Genomic DNA, 20,211 nt, shown 5'->3' on the forward strand with positions numbered 1-20,211 from the left:
GCCTAATACAACTAAGACATGACTGCCACACACTCACCAGCACTCACAAACAACTTACGTGCTCACTGATGTATGCGTGCAATTCATTACTGCAGATTTTCTATCTATTGATAGTGAATTCGGGGTAAAAGTTTTTGCAAATCATTAAAGCAATGATTCATTTGAGTGAGAATAAGATGGTAAGAAATCCTGCACTCTCAGCCACTGGTATTCTGAAAATAACCATCCCACTCTGATCACACCCAACTCTCATAAAAACTTAATCTAAAAAAGAAAAAGCTTGTGAACTGTACTTCACCTTATTAAAACCTCTGTTTTGATTCTTCAAAACAAATTATTTAAAGAGGAAACCGAATGGACTCAGCCCAGTTAAAAATTCCATCAAGCATCCTTCCAATTCTACACACTTATGAAGCATTTGGGGTGAACTGCACTTGGCACCCTGAGCATCACACAAGTGAACAATACATGGTCCTAGCCCTACAGGAGGACCTTTCCAGCTTAGTATGGAAGACAGACATAAACATGAATTACTGAAATATAAGGACATTATTTATGTAAGAAGGAGACAATAATTATGGCTACAAAGATAAATTAATGCCTCATCAAGAAGCTCACATTATGAGGTGGGTCTTGAGGGGGAGGTCAGATTTCTTCCAGAGAATACTGGAGGTATGGTCAGAAATAACTGAGGGTAGGTATTCTGGGTAGACAAAAAGAAAGAAAAAATCTTAAAGACAGGGTCACAGAAGGACAAGTAAGTAGCTCAGTAGAAGAGAGAGTACTTTGGGGATGCAGGAGAAGTCAGTCTGGATGGGCAGGTAACAGTACAATCTCCAAGGGTGGCAGTGCCAGCTCAGGAACCAGGACTCTCCTGTAAAGAATGGGCCCTCGAGGGACTCTGAGAGGGAGGACTGGCCTGGACAGAGTGATGGGCAAAGAACCCTCCCCTGAGAGCAACATTTAGAGCAAACTGGAGAAGCACGTTCTGGAGGCAGAGACCAGTTAGAAGTTACTACAACAGGCAGAATGAAGGCCAGAACCACAAGAGCAGGAACTGAATGGAGGGATGGGTAAGAGGGACTTTGTGAAGGCAACCCACACAGGGAATTTCTTAATTTCCAGTTATCGAAAATATCCATTTGGTTCTTTCTTTTCGTTTGAATTTTTTGAGATAACTGGAAATTCACATGCAGTTGTAAAAAAAAATACAGAGAGATCTCTTGTACACTCGGCCCAGTTTCCCCCAAAGGTGACATTTTACAAACTACAGCATAATATCACAACCAGGATACTGACACTAATACAATCGCCAATCTTGAATTAACCCAGTTTTACTTAAACTCTGTGTGTGTATGTGTGCACATGAGTGCATGCATACGTATCCTTTAGTTCTTTTTATATCCTCATTTCTTTTCTGAAAGTTTCTGTCTGTCTATTTTAAGAAGTGTGTTTGCCCTAAATGTGTAGACCATGGCTATAACAATCTTCAAAGTCTTTATCTGATAAATGTCCGGGTCATGTCAGGGTTAGCATCCCTGGTGTGTCTTTTTACCTGAGAGACATTGGGATTTTCCTGGTTTTTCTTATTTTGAGCGATTATGGATTGTATCTGTACATTTTGAATATTTTGCTGTGGGACTCTGGGTCTTGTTTAAATCGTATAGGGAATGTTGATTGTTTTGTTTTGTTCTAGCAGACAGCTGACCCACTTAGGGTCAGGCTGGAAGTTCCTCCCCACCTTCTGTATATTGTGGATCCCACGTCAGTTCGGTTGTAAAGCCTTTCTGGAATCTTTCTCATGCGTTGTACCACCCAGCGGTCAGTGTGGGACCTGGGCAGTAGTAGTCGACCCACGAGACCAGAGCCTATGGTCATAGCACACACGCACAACTTAGGAGTCTATGCCAAACATTTTGAGATCACTTTCTTGAGCTCCCTCCTCTCCATGGTCTCCCTGACACTTTCATGCTTCTGTGACACCTGTTCCTGGTATTCTGGGTACAAAGCCTAGGCTTTAGTTTCCCTGCTCTGTCATACAGTCTCCTGAGGCAGATTCTGCCCTGGAGCCAAGCAGAGAGAAAAAGAAAGGAAAACGAATAGGGACTGCATCCATGTTCTTGGGACCACAGTTACTCTGGTGCAGATAATGGCTCCCCTCCCTTAGGGTTTTAGGTGCCTGGCCGCCCCGCTGCTGCTGCTGCACCATGAAGGGCTGCCCAGGGACTGGGGTGCAAAAGAACCAGAGGGATAAAAAAGCTATCATAAAGAAAAAGGGATTTCCTCCACTTTCTGTCTAGTAGGGGACCCCCTTCCTGCTCCTAAAGCCAGAAATAGAGGACTTCTCTTTGAGCTTTCTTTCCATATCTGCTATGTACTTCTGGGTTTCAGGTTAAAAGGATACCATTTACAATAGTAACAAAACGTATGAAGCACCTAGGAATAGATTTGACAGAACACGTACAAAATAGCTAAAGAGAAAATTTTTAAATCTTAGAGATATTTTTTAAGGACTCAATTAAATAAAGCAAAATCCCAAGCTTACATATAATTAAGAGGTAATATTGTAAAGATGTCAGGACTTCCCAAAGAAATTTAAAGATTAAATGCAATACCAATTAAAATTTCAGAAGATTTTTTTAAAATAGAAACTTAAAGCTTATTCTAAAATTTATATGGAAGTGTGATTTATAAGCGCCCAAACAGACAAGACACTGCTCAAGAATAAAGTAGGAAGGTTTCCTTATTCCCAGATTTTTTTTAACTACAGTAATTATGAAGCACAGTATTGACACAGGGATATTCAAATAGCTCGATGGAAAAGAGCAGAAAGGCCAACCAAATTCTTGAACAAAATCCTTTAATCATGGTACAAAGCCTTTCTGATTCACTATTGATGAGTTCATATTTACTGAGCACCAATTCTGTGCTATGTGCTACAGTGAATACAGAAGCACAAAATACTTCGCAGCCCATTTAAAGTTTAAAGTTTTGCTGAGAGACTACTGCACAAATAAAGCAACCAGAGAACAAACACAAGATACCAAATGACTGAGTGGTATACTTTCATCAAGTGTGTCCAAAGTTAGAGATGAAGACATCAAAGTGATTCAAGGTCATCAGGAAAGTTTTTATGGAGAAACAGGATCTGAATAAGGAGGTAAAGAATTGACTAGGACCTCAAAAGGCAAATTACTGGAATCAGAGAAATAGCATGAGACAAAGCATAGAGGGAAAAGAGAACAATGTTCCCAAAAGACAGTGAGGTGGAGCAGAGCATAGTCCAGTTCCTGGAGGCAGGAAGACAGCTCATCAAACAGACAAAGGGCCCCAACCACCAATTTCAAGGTCTAGGACATTTTCTGATAAAAAGGAAGTCACTAAAATCCTTTAATAGGTGAGAAACATAAAGCTAGTTGTGTTGTATAAAGATGTATTTCAAGTATAAATTTCAGCTTGGAGGTTAGACTGAGAGTGATAAAGGTATAGAGGTGGTAGGGAAGAAAAGGAAAGAACACATCTGTACTAGTCAGGAATTAAAATCATAAATTATTATGATTGAGGCTTAAAAACATGTTAAGATGCAGTTTTTATTACATTCAGGTTTTATCTAATAAAAGTGAGGCAACCCAAAATATAAGGCAACCCATGAATAAAATTTAAATGCGGAATAAGATTCCTAACTTTCTGGTTTGACCTACCTGTGTTTATTTTTGATGTTACGTGAGCTACATCAATTTTCTGGAACCTGATGAGCGGTACAGCTTTTGTAGATGGAGTATGCACTATATTCTTCCTTCGGTCTTTGGCTTTACTTATCTTTGAAAGAGGTGCAAAAATGCCTAAGGGACAATGGAGAATTTTAGTCGGTGGTAAGCATTTCAAATAATGAGGCAAGTACAACCATTAAGCAATATAAAACTTTGTTAAGTTTTTTTAGTGCCTACTACATGTCCTGTAGTGAGACATAAAAAAAGACACTGGACTTGCCCTCAAAAAGCTTGCAATTGAGTTGTCAAGACTAACAACATACACAATAATTTAAGAATCACATAAAAAACACAGGTATTAAGTGAAATTCAGGGAAAAGAGAAATGACTAAAGGTAATGGTTTTCCATCATGATCATTTCTAACCAAGCTATTGGCAAATAGTGCACTACATAGTATAAAAATTATTCTTCTGTGTCACTTTATCTATATCTCCTTTAAGATATTTTTTGTGCACAATAAAGCTTTTCATGACTGTATTTTATCTCTCTTCCAGACTGCATACCTTTGGAAAGTAAAATTCAAACGTTACTCATCTTTGCATTCCCCCACTGTACCTAATTACAGAGCCTTACACAGAGTAGGGATATCAAAAAATGCTTCTGAGTATAAAATAAAAGCTTCCCAAAAGGTCTACCCCTCAGCTCTTGACAGAGACAATGCAGTGTATTTGGGGGATGGGAGGCATGTGGGGAAGTGGCTGCCTATCTGTAATGGCTCAGAGTATAAAATTCCATTTAAAAATGAACTTATCCAGTCAATAAAATATCCTTTATAAATAAGTATGCATAGATATTAGAGATAGTGAATATGAACTATAAATACCAAGATTATCTGGCTAAGACATTTAAAAAATAATAATAGTCTTAATATGCATATCACACTCTTTCCTTAAATGTTTACAACCTAAGACACGTTATGACTAAAAGGCAACATATGAAAAACAACTTGTTTTAAAATAGGTTTGTAGAAATGCTCAAGAATCTACAAAAAGTGAGTGCTTTGTCAACAGCTAAAAAGTGCCAACTATATAATGTTTTCCGCTAATCTTAAAATTCTTCCCTCCCTTGGATTCTACATTACCTCATCCTGATTTTCCTGCCTTTTGACTTTTCCACAACATAGTCTCTCTCCCATTTATCAGATTTTCCTTGACTTTCTATTCTTGTTTCTAAATTCTTTTCCTTGCCAAACACACACACACACACACACACACACACACACACACACACACACACACACACTAGAGCTTGAGGGTGATTACATCCAGTGTTACAAAGAGCTGGAAGAAAAAATTATACTCTGGTAACAGACATTGGTACAATCTGGCTGGAAGACAAAAATTCTGAATAATCTACTTTATGCCCTTAATTATAAGGAACTATTTATACTCAGAGGTATACACAAAGATTGCAAGGTTACATTTTATATTATTTTATATTATAAGGAGAAGATAGATTTCAAGAACCAAAACAATTTCTCCATTTACTACTATGACCCAAACACACCTTTGGAAATTATGAGAAAACAATCCAAACCAGAGGAAAAGACATAGGTGACATGTCATCACCACAATATTATTCTTAAGTAAGAAAAAACAATTATTTGGCAATAGAATGAATGAATTAACTGTATGATCTATTATATCACCATTACTACATAAAGCAATATGGATTACATAGAAATACAAAAAATATGAGAAGTAAATCAAGAAAATAAGAATTAAATTATATATTTGATTATATTATATCCATGAAAAATTATATATATGGATATAGGAAAGACCATAAAAAAATTGAAAACCAGAACATATTTATGAGATCAGCCAGACTATGAATTACTTTTTAAATTTGTTTGTGTCATTTATATCATAATAATGTTCAATGAATGGCTTTTTCTTAATCTGAGGAAAATTATGTGTTTTTTCTTTCAAGATCTTAATAGAAAATTTCTACATGATAAAATATATTTGTTTTTAAAAAAATAAATATTTAATTCTATGGCTTCAAAAGATACCTTTGGCATATAAAATCTCTCCTATATAGTTCTCATTCTTCTTGTTTTTTAAATAAATCATTTGGGAGAATCAAAACTAAATTTAGAGCAATGACTGGGCACAATTAAATCCCAAAGTGTGCACTATACACAGGCTGACTTTCCTATGCATTAAGTAACTCATGCTAATCAAAGTACCAATGGCACTTTTCTCAGATCTTGACATATAATTGTAACATTTACCTAAAAATGAGCACAGAAGGAAGAACTATTTAAATAGAAGAGTAATAAATTTCTCAATAAACATGGCCCATTTTGTTTAATCACAATTCCTACCAAAACTCCATTAAAAGATATGCATTGAACTCCATTTCCTCCTAAAATGCCACTAAAATATTAGTAAAGAATAAAAAATGGCACATACCTTACAGGAAAAAAAAAATTATAAAAAAGTTTCCAAAGAGAAGGGAAAGGTCAAAAACAGATGACAGAAATACTTGAAACTTTTTAATTTCTTGGGCTTCTTGGAAGATCAAAATAATAGTTGGCAAACTATCACCTGAAAGCCACATCCTGCCTACTTCGGTTTTGGTAAAGTCCCAGTGAACATAGCCACATCCATTAGTTTTGACTGTCTGTGGCTGCTTATTCACCACAACAGGAGAGCTGCACAGTTGCATCAAGGGACCGACCGTATGGCCCATAAAGTCTAAAATATTTACTATCTGGCGTTTTACAGAAAAAGTTTGCCAAACTGCTTTGCACAAGAGAATAACACCTTCAAAACTGTCCCGAGGGAATATGAATTCCAATCTAACATTCCTTATCCCACCAAAATACATGAAGTACGAAGATAGAAATAAACATATTTTTAGAATGGAAAGCCTCAAAAAATTTACCTCCCCATGAATCCTTTGTTAAAAAGCTACTGAAGGATGTGTTCCACCAAAACAAATAAGCTAAAAAAAAAAGATTACTTAGAATAGTAAGGGCACCAAATCTTTCTCTTCATAGTACAAGTCAATAGATGTCTAAACTTGAAAGAAACAACAAAGATTCATATAAATATATTATTTATAAATATGAATATTAATATCAGAAGATACAGCTAAAGGAAAAGTTCTTGCCTCTAAAGAGCAGGACTCAGGGTTAGGGAAGGCAAGTCAGGGAAAGGTTTAGTTGTTGTTTTTAATAAACCTTACAATACAATTTGACTCATTAAACCAGGTACATATATTCACTTTGGTAATTATTAAAAGATATAAAATGATATTACCAAGTATTAGATTTTATTATAAAATGTTCACAATTACCAAAACTTGGAAGCAACCAAGATATTTAATAGGTGAATGGTTAAATAAACTATGGTACATATGGACAATGGAGTATTATTCAGCACCAAAAAGACATGAGCTTTCCAGCCATGAAAAGACATGAAGGAAAACTTAAACACAATTGCTAAGTGAAAGAGACCAATTTGACAATGCTACAGACACACTGTATGATTTCAGTAATTATGACATTCTGGAAAAGACAAAACTATGGAGATGGTATAAAGATCAGTGGCTGCCAAGGGCTGAGGTAGGGAGCGATGAAAGGTGGAGAACAGGATTTTTAGGGAGTGGAAATACTCTGTATTATACTGTAATGATAGATACACATCATTACATATTTGTCCAAACCCACAGAATATAGAACACAAAGAGTGAACCCTAAGGTAAACTACGGACTTCTAGTGACTGTGTGTTGAAATAGGTCCATCAATTGTTAAGAAACTTGCCCTCTAATGAAGGGATGTTGACAACAGGGGAGGTTATGTGTGTGTGGGAACAGAGGTGGGAGAGTAAATTTCTGTACCCTCTTCTCAATTTTGCTATGAACCTAAAGCTTCTTAAAAGTCTTTAAAATTATTTTTTAAATTTTACAATTGAAAAAATCTAATATGTGCTAGAATTAACATATCAATGGAACTAAACAATCCTGAAACAGACTACAGCATTTACAAAAGTTAATTTATAATAAAGCAAGCACAACAAGCCAAAAGGAAAATGATAGATTTCGAAAGAGAAAGAGAAAAAAACTGTTGCTGAGAAGAGACAGATTCTCTGGCTTCTGCTTAGTCAGGGCTATTCCAGTTTTTACATAATCCAACACACGATCCTTGCCCCCCAACTTGTCTTTAAGTATGAAAAGGGGGAAGGCAGGGTCCTTGGGGTATCCAGCTTTGTTCTTATCAAGCATGCCTCTCCTTGGGATGGTAAGATTTCTGGAGACCACATGCATTCTGTTTCAATCTAAGCATTTCCCATGAATCTGATTTACATTTGCCCTGTGTGCTGCTAATGGTTTTTGATCTTGCCCTTGATCTGTTTGACATTTGCCAAAATTAGCTAGTAGAAGAAAACTAAAACTGAATTCTTAACCTCAAAAACTAACCAAATTAATTCCAAATGGATTAAATAATTCAGTGTAAAAAAGTTAAAACATCCAAAAGAATAAAATATATAATAACTAATCCTTGGATTGAGAACTATCTATCTAAGCATAAAAGCAGTGTAAGAAATTATAAAGGAAAAGTCTTTTAACTACATAAAGCTACATGTCCAAAAACATGGGAAATGAAGTTCAAAGGCAAAATATCTGTAACAGATAAAAGGGCTTACTAACCTAAAATGTATTTGTATTTTTAAAACCTCTTATCAGTTTTCAAAAACCCACAAATATCCCCATTTTTTAAAGAGCAAATAATATGAATGATTATTTCTTGGCAATTGCCAAGATGACACAAAAGATATATATACTACAACAAAACATGGTAAATATTTTATTTTACCATGATCACAGAAACATTAATTCAAATAAAAATTTTCACCCATCAAATTGGAAAAATTAAAGGAAATGGATCCATTAAAAATCATGTTCAAACAATATTTGAAGATTTGGAGAATTATAACTGGAGGTCAAATAAAAATGCACAATATATACCTATAGAAAATCCAAATTGTCACAAAATTTTATATTCTTTTCTTTTTTTATGTTTTACAAATCTTATACAATGAGCACTTTTTATAAACAAAAAGTTTTCAGTAATAGACCAAAAATGAGGCTCCATCTTAAGGGAGGAAACTTGTAATTTTGGTAAATCTACAAGTTAGCAAATAGCTAACATCTGTTGAGTGCTCACAGGGAATCAAGCGTTATCCTAGGTGCTTTATATATTCAACTCATTTATCCTCACATGATTCTTGAGGTATCATCAGCCCCATTTGTAGAAGACAATCTGAGGCACAAGAAGAAAACAAAGGTCACACAGCAGGTAGGCAGAGAAGCTGATTCACATCCAGGCAGTCAGACTCCAAGCAATAGTATGGAGCCGTAAGATGAAATACTATGCAAACAGGAAAATTCGTGTTCTAGAACAATTTTTCACAGCAAGCAAACATATTCACAACATAAAAAGTGACAAATTGAAATCAATGTGTCAGTATGTGTGTGAGAGAGTACGAATTTAACAAAACATTTGTCAGAAAGAGAAAGAAGCATCCCAACTCAGGAGTATAGTCATAAAGCTGGCTTCACTTGGTTTTTCCAGTTCTTCAAGTCTTTCAGCCCTCCAGAGCTCTGTACGTCCTTGATATTAAAGCCCCTTCCTCAGCCAGGACACCAGCTGAGCAGGATTTAAGGGAGATCTACAGAGCAGCTGGGTGTCCTCCTGGAGAGACAGCATCTCCCAAGCACTGTACTGTTCACAGCAAGTAAAGGGGCAGCCCCTTCATTTATTACATAAATAAGCAGGGGGAAAGCTTGTTTAAAAACAATGAAAGTAAAATTTGATTATTTTAAATTCTCATTAAGTTAGATAGTATCTACTTTACCATATTTGGGGGCACATTTAAAGTACTGGACTTTTCCAACACTTCCATTGTTTTTTCCTTCTGGTTCATCCAACTCAATGCCAGCCCACTGCCCATTTGCAAATTCAGTTGCTCCACAAAATCTTAATGTTCCAACCTAAAGAAAATATAAATCAGAATAATTTTTTAGTATTACTAGTAATTCTAAATGTCCCAATTTTGGAACTTCACCATGGAAGCCTTTAATAACCATTCTCTCAAAGTAGACTTCAGGACAAGGAATATTACCAGGGATAAAAAGAGATATTATATAATGATAAAGGAGACACTTCACCAAGAAGACAAAAGAATCCTAAGTCTGTATACACCTAACAACTGAGCTTCAAAACACAAGAAGTAAAGACTGATAGAACTGAAAAGAACAACAGACAAATCCCCAGTTACAGCTGGAGACTTCAACACACATCTCTCAGTAATTAATGGCCAAGTCGGCAGAAAACCAGTAAGGATAAAGAAACACTAAAACTTGAAATCAGCTAAATGCCAATTTGGTGTAACTGAGATTTGTATAACACTACACACAAAGGAGCAGAATACAAACATAAAAGAATATAAATCATGAAAACATATGTTCTCAGAGCATAGTGGAATTAAACCAGATATCACTGATAGAAAGATCTATGGAAAATATTTAAATATTTGGAATTTAAATATATTCCTAAATAACCCATGATAGAACAGAAAATCACATGGAAAATTTAAAATATTTTGAATTGGAAGAAAATGGTAAAATAATATATCAAAATTTGTAGGATGCAGCAAAAGCAGTGCTTAGAAGGAAATTCATAGCATTAAAATGCTTATATTAAAAAAGGTCTCAAATCAGTGATCTTCCACCTTAAGAAACTCAAAAGGTAAAACCTAAATCAAGCAAAAGGAAGAAAATAATAAAGAAATTAGGAACAAAAAAACAATTAAGAAAAATTAATGAAATCAAAAGGTAGTTCTTGGAAGGATAAGTAATATTAATGACTTTCTAGCCAGAGACCAAGGCAAAAAAAAGAGAGGACAAAAATTAACAACCATAATGAATGATGTTATTCATGAGGGGCATTATTACATTCCCTCAGTCATTTAAAGAACACTGAGGAAATATTATGAACAACCCTATGCCTATAAATTTGACAAATGGGTTGAAATGTGCCAATTTCTTGAAGGACACAAACTGTCAAAGCTCACACCTGAAATGAAATTGTAGTTAAAAATCTTCCAAAAGAAAAAAACTTTCAGACCCACATGGCCTCACTGGTGAATTCTACCAAAGAATTGGAAAAATACTGATCAATTCTACACAAACCTAGAATATCAAAATGGAGGGATCAATTCCCAACTCATTTTTTAAAGCCAACATTACCTTAATACCAAACCCATGACAAGAAAACTATAGACCAGTACCCCTCATGAGTACAGATACAAGAATCCTCAACAAATAACAGAAAATCAAACCCAGCAATATATAAAAAGGATAATAAATCATGACCAAATGAGTTTTATCATGAGAATGCAAGGCCAGTTTCACATTTAAGAATTAATCCATATAATTCATCATTGTTTCCACAGACTAAAGCAGGTGGTGGGTACTTTTTCTCTTGACATATGCAGAAAAAGACTTTAGCAAACTTCAATGTTTTTTCATGATAACTTTTTTTAAATCTCAGCAAACTGCAAATAGATGGGAACTTTCTCAACTTAAGAAAACACACCCACAAAATCCACAGCTAACAATTATCATGCTTAATGATGAAAGGCTGAGTGTTTGCTTTGCCCTTATAATGAGAACAGGGCAAGGATGCTGACTTTTATTACATCTATTCATTACACCGGAGGTCCTTAGCAATGAAATAAGGCAAGAAAACTAAAGGCATACAGATTGGAAAGAAATAAAACTGTCTCTATTCACAGACAACATGATTGTTTACATAGAATATCCAAAAAAATCCATCAAAAATAAGGCAGACTAAATTAGCAAAGTTATAGTATACATGGCCAATATACAAAAATCATTGTGTATCTATATGCTACCAATGAACAATTGGAAAATGAAATTTCAAAAACACGATCATTTCCAATAGCACCAAAGATCATGAAAAACATCGGTATATATCTAACAAATTATGTGTAACTTTGCTTAAAACTACAACATTCTGAGGAAATAAACCAAGGACCTAGTAAACAGAGAGATACTACCGTTGTGATTGAAAAACTTAGTATTTTTTAAATGTCAAATCTCCTCAGCTGAGTTTATGTTTCATATAACTCCATTCAAAATCACAGCAGGAATTTTTGTATAAATCTGCAAGCGGATTCTAAAATGTACAAGGAAAGGCAAAGGAAGTAAAAAAACAATTGAAAGTCCTAACAATACCTGATTACAAGACTTACTATCACAGCAATCAGCACAAGGATCATCATTAGATCAATGAAGCAGAACAGACTCGAGAAACACACCCATACACATATGGTCAACTGACAAAAGCAAGAGCAATTCAAGAAAGAACAGTCTTTTCAAAAATAGGTGCTGGAACAAATAGGCAACTACGCGCAAAAAAGAGAGAGACAGACAGACTTTACGTAGTCTTGGTACTCTATACAAAAGTTAACTCAAAATTAAATATAAAACTAAATGTAAACGTAATACCCAAAACTATAAAACTTCCAGAAGAAAATATAGTCGAAAGTTCCTTAGATATACTAAACACGCAATCCATAAAAGAAAAAGTTGATAAACACCCATGAATGGCGAGGGTGGGTCTACTTTGCTCCATTTCTGAGGTAATAGCAGCGGGAGATGCCTCTAAGGACGGCATGGCTGCCAGGAAAAACCTCCCGGCAGACGAGTGCTCAGATCAAGCCTTTCAATTCACTCAACAGCCCTACCACACTCTACTTTTTTCCCATTCTGGTAAAGCTGTCTTCATTATTAAATTCAAATTGTATACATTCTTAAATCATACTCTGTAATATACGTGCATCTAAGTTTCACATTTTGCCATGAAGTATCTTTCCTCTTACACGTTGAACATTTTCACAAAAACTAAAAACTGGCCACACTGGAAGCACTCTTGCCACATAGTTCACAGATATAAGGACCTTGGACACAGCTTCAGAGTCCAGCTACTTACTATACCTTCTGTCCTGCAATAACAACACGATCCCCCAGCTTCAGGCCAAGTGACGTAAGCATTGCCTTGCTAGTAACGCGGTCGTCATTTGGAAGTATGGGCTTTGAGATATCACATGACAGAGGCATCACATCTAACAGCATCTGCTTGATTTCTTTAGCAGTTGCTGCGGCATCAGCCATTTCTAGTGGCATTTCAACTGGGTCTGGAACAACATCAGCAGGGACCTGTCCTTTGTCGTTCTACAAATAAAGAGGAAATTTTCAATTCATATCTGCTTAGAGCTCTATACAGTCATATATAATTATTTCGGGAAAAATTTTAAGTTCAATTCATCATTTACTTATTCAAACAATTTAGTGAACACATAGTACACGCCAGGCACCATTCTAAGTGCTAATGACACCACAGTGAAGAAAAAAAGCCCTGCCCTCCAAGAGCACACATTCTGGTGGGAGAGAAGCATCATAAACAGTCAAACAAGTAAAATACCTGGTAGAATAAATGGTAAAAAGTAGCAGAAACACATTATCTCTCTTCCATGTTCCCTAACCAAAAAACAGACTTTTTGAGAAAGATTCCAGATGGTAATCTTCTTTTAATATGATGACTCAAGATTCTTTTGCTGAGAAACTTTTCATTTTCTTCTCTGCTGATAATTATCTCTAAATGATCCATATGGATAAAAGAATGAGGCTTTTAGAACAGTTTGCAAATGCCTTACATTTTTTGTTATAAAATTCAAGTCAGTTTGGTCCTAAATAAACATAAGGTAGGAAGACATGTTATCAACTTTCTGGGATGAGTGGACTACTTTAACCCCAGATTTCAAAGAAAAAAAAACACAAAATATAATGAAGTTATGTATAGCACTAATATGTACTCTGATAATAAGTGGAAAATTTTTAAAGAAAAAACCCTGTACTGATAAGTTGTAAACTATATTTACAACAATTATTATACCTCAGATTTTGGTAAGTCCTCACCTTTCCAGAGTAAGTCACATACTTATGTTAATTCCTATGAAATTTGGTAACTAAAACTTCTGTTAAGAAACACACTAAACAATAAAATTACAACAATGATATCATGCTAACATAAGAAGGGTTGTTCATAATTATAAAACTCTGTTATCTTCTAAAATACTGGATATCAGCATATGATCGAAGGGCTACTGCTGACTACAACTACTTTTTTTAACTATTAACCTTCAAATCATGGTAACCTATCACTGTTTCTGGCCTGAACTGGTAGTTTACCTTAATGACATGCCTCACTTAATAAATCCAAAATATTCTTTCTACTAACGGGGTTTGTGAAGAGTTGTATTAGAAAAAGCAAACACATGTACCTTCACATTCCAGCCAAACTGAATCATCATCTCCCAGTCTTTGCTCATGCTACTCCACTCTGCCTGAAATGCTTTTTTCACGTCCCTCCTAGAACTGGTTAATTCTAACTGTTTAAAGAATGTCACCTTTGCCAGGACACCTTCCTAAAGCTTGAGTAGATGCACCCCCTGTGTGACCACATGGCAGTCTGTGTACACCCACTCACCCCCACAGCCTAACACATTGAGCTGAGGACACTGCAGGAAAACTGACTGCTCACTTGCCATCCTTCCCCCTTGATTGTATTCTCTTTGAGGACAGAGACTATTTTTTGTTGTAGTCTCACAGTGCCCAATAAACAATGGGGAGGGAGGGAGGGAGGAGGCAAAGAGGGAAGGAGGGAGGGGTTAATTAACTATTTGATGGGATTAAACAGAAAGAAAAGTGGCAAAGAAGTAGGGAGGGGAAGAGAAACAAGAAATTGGGGAGGGAGGAGAGGACAAAGGGGAGGGAAGAGGCCTTTTCAAGCACTGCCCCGCCCTGCCCATTCAAGGGCAGGCACAGACCTGGCTGAGAATCCCCGCCAGAGCAAGGCAGTTATTAATATGAGGGAAAAGAACAGTGAGAACCACTTTTGTGAAGACAATAAAATACCAAGTGATTTGAAGATTATGAAATTCAATCCTGTATGTTAACTTTGTAAATCAATAACACTAACATGAAAAATTTTAATTTTTCCTTTAATTTTTAAAGATTTACTCCATTCTCAAATGTACTTTTTTAAAAAACTTTCTGGAATCAAATTTCTTGCCAGAATAATTTAAAGTACGATTGAACATAGAAATACAACTTTAATATTATGCACTTTTAACATCTGACTTTTTATAAATACACCAAAAACTTAAATGAAAGATACTTAAAAGATGTTGACACTTTAAGGGGCATTTCATTTTGCTGAATGAAAGTTCTAAAGAGCTTATCAATATAAGAGGACTGAAATTCACTGCTATGCCTTCAATTTATTTGAGAAGAAGTTTATCATCATTATCTTCATATGCAACACACAAATATAAATTATCTGCTCACATAAGAGTTCTGTAACAACATTCATGTTCACCTCTACATTGGGAGATAATGTTAGACATTTTAATTCTTTTAATATTTTTCACTTTTAATTTAACTTCTTACCCTAAACGCAGGATTTGCTCCATGCTCCAATAAGCATTTCACAGTATCTGCACACAAGTTATAGGCAGCAATATGCAGAGCTGTTCCAAAATTAAAGTCACTGCACGTGGCATCCACATCTGCAATTAAATTCCACAAGGTATTAACTCAAATTTTTAATTTTTTATAATGTAAGAAGATTCAGGCTGGTTGGGTTTTTTTTTGTTTGTTTGCTTTCTGGCAGGGGGAGAGGTTGATAAGCCATTTATGAGACTTAAACCAACCCACTAGAAGCACCATTCCACAGTGGAACAACTCTTTCTTTGCATAGTACAATCTGGTTCACCAACTATTAGTACAGTAAAATTACATTTTAAAAATGGTCTGATATTATCATGGGTTTCCACCTAACACAAACTAAATTATGTTTAAAATTAATGCAATAATTATTATTTGTAAAAGTAACTATCTTAATACAATTCCTGGTATTTGCCATGACTATAACAAGGTAGAAGGGTTAAGGTTAGGGACCAGCAAACTATGTTCTTTGGCCCAAATCCAACTCACCGTGTGTTTCTATAAATAAAGTTTTATTGGAACACAGCTACACACATTCATTTACATATTCTCTCTGACTACTTTCATGCCACTACTGTAGAATCAAGTAGTTGCAACAGAGACCATGTGGTCCACCAAGCCTAAAATGTTTACCATCTGGCCCTTTACAGAAAAATGGCAGATAAATAATGTAGAATTTTCAAACCAGGAATTAAGTTAAAGACTAAACATGTAAGTTCTTATATACTGTATTCATTCACAATAGATTTTTCAACAAATGAATCTGGACTTCATAATAAGAAAAGGTATCTTGCAATTCTAAGGACACTTTGATAACTTTTAATAAATCATCATGATGCCACACTTACATGCAGGAAATCCTCCAGATTTGGGAATCTCATTTTCAATGTTTTCTATAACAAGGGTTTAATATACCTCTGGTTCTGTTGATCCAACCTGAATCTAAACCACATCACCCCACAAGCCCTACCTACAACTGCAAACGACCAAGACATGCTCAGGACAAACCGTTCCCAAATGATTAAAGACACTGTACTATCGAGACAGGCTTTCTTCCTAAAATCATTCAAAAAGTGAAAAGATTGAAAGTTAAAGAGAAAATGGGTAATCATACAAAGCAGAGGTTAGAAACGAACATTCTAGGAAATTTATTTATTCAATCTCTACAAGTCTTCTACAAATGGATAAAACCTCTAACTTAAAGTAATTCTACTGCACTTACCTCATTTTTTTCTCAAAAGAAAACTCACCCACTGACCAGACAAAAAAATCAAAATACCAAGACTGTAATTTAGACATTCTGATGTTCTGATTTTAGGATATCATCATCAAGATAGGAAGGTATAATAAATAAAACCCTGAAATTTTATCTTTAAATGGAGTCACAGAATTTCAGAACTGTATGCGATCTAAAATATTCTTTATGATTTCAAGTCTCGGCTCTGATGGCTTTATTGCTCTATTTCTGGTTACTCAAGATGAATTATATAGCACACAGAGTCAATCACACTTTATAAAGTCCATGTTATACTGGGGAATTTGCAGAGATAGAAAAACCCAGAGAACACTCTTTGTTTTGTATCTCTTTGTATTAAGCCTTTCATGAAAGGATAGTAATTAATCTTTAATAAAGAAATTTTAAACTACTTTTGGGAAATAAAATGTGATGAGAGATCATATGGAACAAGATGGATTAGAAGTAAAAATCTCTTTGAATTATATTTTTTATGCCATTAATAAAGTGTTCAATTGATAACAGCTAAAGATGATCTTATAGTACTTGCCTTTTGGTTTAGAGGTCTTCAAAATCACTCTTATAAGCTCAGGTACATCAAAATAAGCAGCATAATGCAAAGCATTCATATTTGTCCATCGACTCCGCAAACTAACATCTGCTCCCAGATCAATAAGTTGAGTTGCAAATTTTACAGCTGTATCAACATCACCTAGAGAAGGTTTTCTAAATTACTTTTCTTCAGCACAAATTTTAAGCTCCAGTGGGTAGCTATCTACCTCATTTAAAAAGCCAAAGAAAGCAGCATACTGAATGTACACTTACACTTCAAAAATTTCATTTGCAAGGAATTTATTCTAAGAAAATAACCATGCTTGGGGATATGGATAAACACTTAGCTAGAAAGATGTTCATCACCACACTCTTTACTATAAATAAAATTCTGAAACAATTGAAAAGTACAATAAGAAGAAATTGGTTAAATAAATGGTGAGACATCTATGTAACGGAATACTATAAAGCCATTAAAAACAACGCTACTGAATGTGTGCTCTGTGAACTGCTGTCAGCCCCAAACTGTACTTTTATAACTCTTTTCTTTTTCCCTATGTAATCATTTCTTCTGAATATATTAATTGAAATGTGATTTTATGCCTTCTGAAAAACATTTGGACTTGCATTTTCTATTTTTATTTCACTTTTCTATTACAAATTCATTTTTGATTTTACAAAAGTATCAATCCATGATGGATTTCAGAGAAAAAAAGACAAGTTCAACATCAATTGTTTAAGAAGTACTGTACCAGACTATTGAAACAGGGACAGATGTCCACAGCACATAAGTAAGAGAAGCAGGTTTGCACAATGGTAAAGCACAGAGGAATACCAATTTTGGAATATATACACATATGTTTTGTATTTAGGAACAGACCTTAGACAGGCCCAAAGACTGTAGGGATTGGGAGGCCTAGAAAACTGATCTTGGATTGTCAAATCTTGCTGTAAACTCTCAGGAAGGTTCTAGGGTGTTACCAGTTACTCTCATGCAGGCATGAAGCCTGAAACAGAAAAACTGGGAGTTACCAAGCTATAAAGACACAACTGAGAAAAAGGATCAAAGGGAACCATAGTTTTGAAAGGACCTAACTGAATCCTTGCCTATTCAGGGAATACTATTATCATCAGCTAGACACCTTCCCTGGGACTCTGGTTGGCATAGACATAGCCTCTAAAAGCACAAATACAGAATAGACGTCTTAAGCCATTAATAGACTTCATCACATACTTACCAATACCATGAGCTCCAGACTTGCAAGTATAATGCAAAAGAGTCATATCTGTCAATCCATCTCTGTCATTCACATTGCAACCTCTCTTAAGAATCTGAAGAAATCAAGAGAGCTATGATTACATGACCACTGGAGTCAGCTGATTTCAAACCAATGCTGGGGAAACCAAGTTGGTCTATCTTATCTGAATTAGTTTCAGTAAAATAAGTAGGTAGAGCTGGTTTCTCTTAAGGATAATTTTAAATCTATACCCAACAGCAATAATGAAAACTGAACTTGTCACCAGAATAAAGGAAATTCTTAAGAGCTCTCCAAGGCAATCTGGCACTCCACACATATGTTCCTTAACCTCTCAAAGGATAAGCAAAATTTCCTTTTGGATGGGAGTAATGGTATAATTTGAAAAAAGCATAAGCTCTCTCTTCTGAAAACATGACAATATGCTGGTCAAGGAACCCAGTTATTCTTTCATTCCTCCTTCAAACAGTCAAATATGTTTAAGAATTATATTCAAGCCTAAATGTTTACCAAACCACCAAAAGTATAGATAAAACAGGACGGTAATCAAATCCCTTCATGAAATGTATTTTTTAAAGTTCACAAAATTAATTCTATAAAGAAAGGAAATATGAAAATTGCCTGTTCTACCAAGAATCTATACTATCAGAGCTCCAGGTACAAGGAAGCGAGGGGCAGCGGGGAATCGTGGAAAGAGTGGGCAGCACTCACTCGCTGCCCCATGAAAAGCCGGGGAATGCAAAGGTCAGACAACAGAATCTGTAAAAGGTTCCCCCTTAACACCTTCTTTTCCAGTCAGATTGTGATGGGAGTGGGGGGCAGGAATCTAAATGATTAACAATCCACAATGCAAAACTTAAAATGTAAGAATTCCTTACCTCATTTCCAATAATGTCAATGTTTTGCTGGACCTGAGGCACCCACTGTCTTAAAATGGCAAATAACTCTGATACAGAAGTTTTGGGATCAAAGAGAATTTCCTGGCATGATGTATCATTAGGATCAAAGAAAGAAAACTCTGTTTGAAATTTTAAAAAAGTATAAGTTAAAGTTATTAAAAGTTCCAAATAAATATATTGCAAATAATAAACAATAAGACCAGGGCTGAAATGATACAAGTATGTTTAGATGCAAAAAAAAAGGTTTACTCAAGCAATTCTCAAAACCAAAGTCAGGATTGCCAAAAAGCATGCAACGTTCCTGAACTGTTGTGGGGATGAGATTTCCATTCATTGTACCACATTTGATTAGAGATGAAACAAAATGTAAGTGCACCCATCTCAAACCCCAAACTTTCCAAGAACTAGTTCTAAGGCACAGAAATTAATCAAATTTTATCCGTATTTTCACCTCTCAAAACATAAATACGTCACAAACAGTAGGTTCACAACTCTGATTAAAACATACATAAAAGAAATACGTGAAAACATTAACAGTGTACTAGAACAATGTGAAAGTTTAAATATTCTTTTCACTTCTCTGTATTTTCCTAATTTTCTATAATAACCAGGCATTACTTCTTGCCCACAGAGGAAGCCTGAGGGGAACCAAACAATAAGGAAGCAAGAGCAGGCGAGGCAGAAATGAGACCTTGGGATGGACAGACTGCGATATTTTGGAATATGTATTTGGATATTATGGAACACTAGACAAAATTAAACATGACCTAATTATCTCTTAAAACTTCTCTAAGACTCAGAGAAAATGTAGCTCATCCTATGGCCAGAGAATAAAAGACAATGGAAGAAAATCAGGTTCTGCTATCTTGAACAATCTAAAAACAGGTAGGGAAT

The 20,211-nt window shown here is 35.2% G+C and overlaps 1 protein-coding gene across 8 annotated transcripts in view; it reads right to left on the reverse strand.

The window, feature by feature from the left end:
• The window catches only part of CLIP4 (CAP-Gly domain containing linker protein family member 4), a 62,396-nt gene that overhangs the window by 30,871 nt on the left and 11,314 nt on the right, over positions 1-20,211 (reverse strand). For 7 of the 8 annotated variants that reach the window (XM_037009406.2, XM_073214807.1, XM_073214799.1 and 4 more), the window contains 7 exons: positions 19,297-19,436; positions 18,401-18,494; positions 17,161-17,322; positions 15,320-15,438; positions 12,806-13,042; positions 9,640-9,775; positions 3,702-3,842 (listed from right to left, as the gene is read on the reverse strand). In XM_037009406.2, the coding sequence (XP_036865301.2) occupies positions 3,702-3,842; positions 9,640-9,775; positions 12,806-13,042; positions 15,320-15,438; positions 17,161-17,322; positions 18,401-18,494; positions 19,297-19,436 (1,029 nt within the window). The remainder of the gene's footprint in view (positions 1-3,701; positions 3,843-9,639; positions 9,776-12,805; positions 13,043-15,319; positions 15,439-17,160; positions 17,323-18,400; positions 18,495-19,296; positions 19,437-20,211) is intronic. The other variant, XM_073214811.1, reaches the window with a different exon arrangement.

The sequence above is a fragment of the Manis javanica genome, chromosome 1 (genome assembly GCF_040802235.1).
Source record: "Manis javanica isolate MJ-LG chromosome 1, MJ_LKY, whole genome shotgun sequence".
Lineage (NCBI taxonomy): Eukaryota > Metazoa > Chordata > Mammalia > Pholidota > Manidae > Manis > Manis javanica.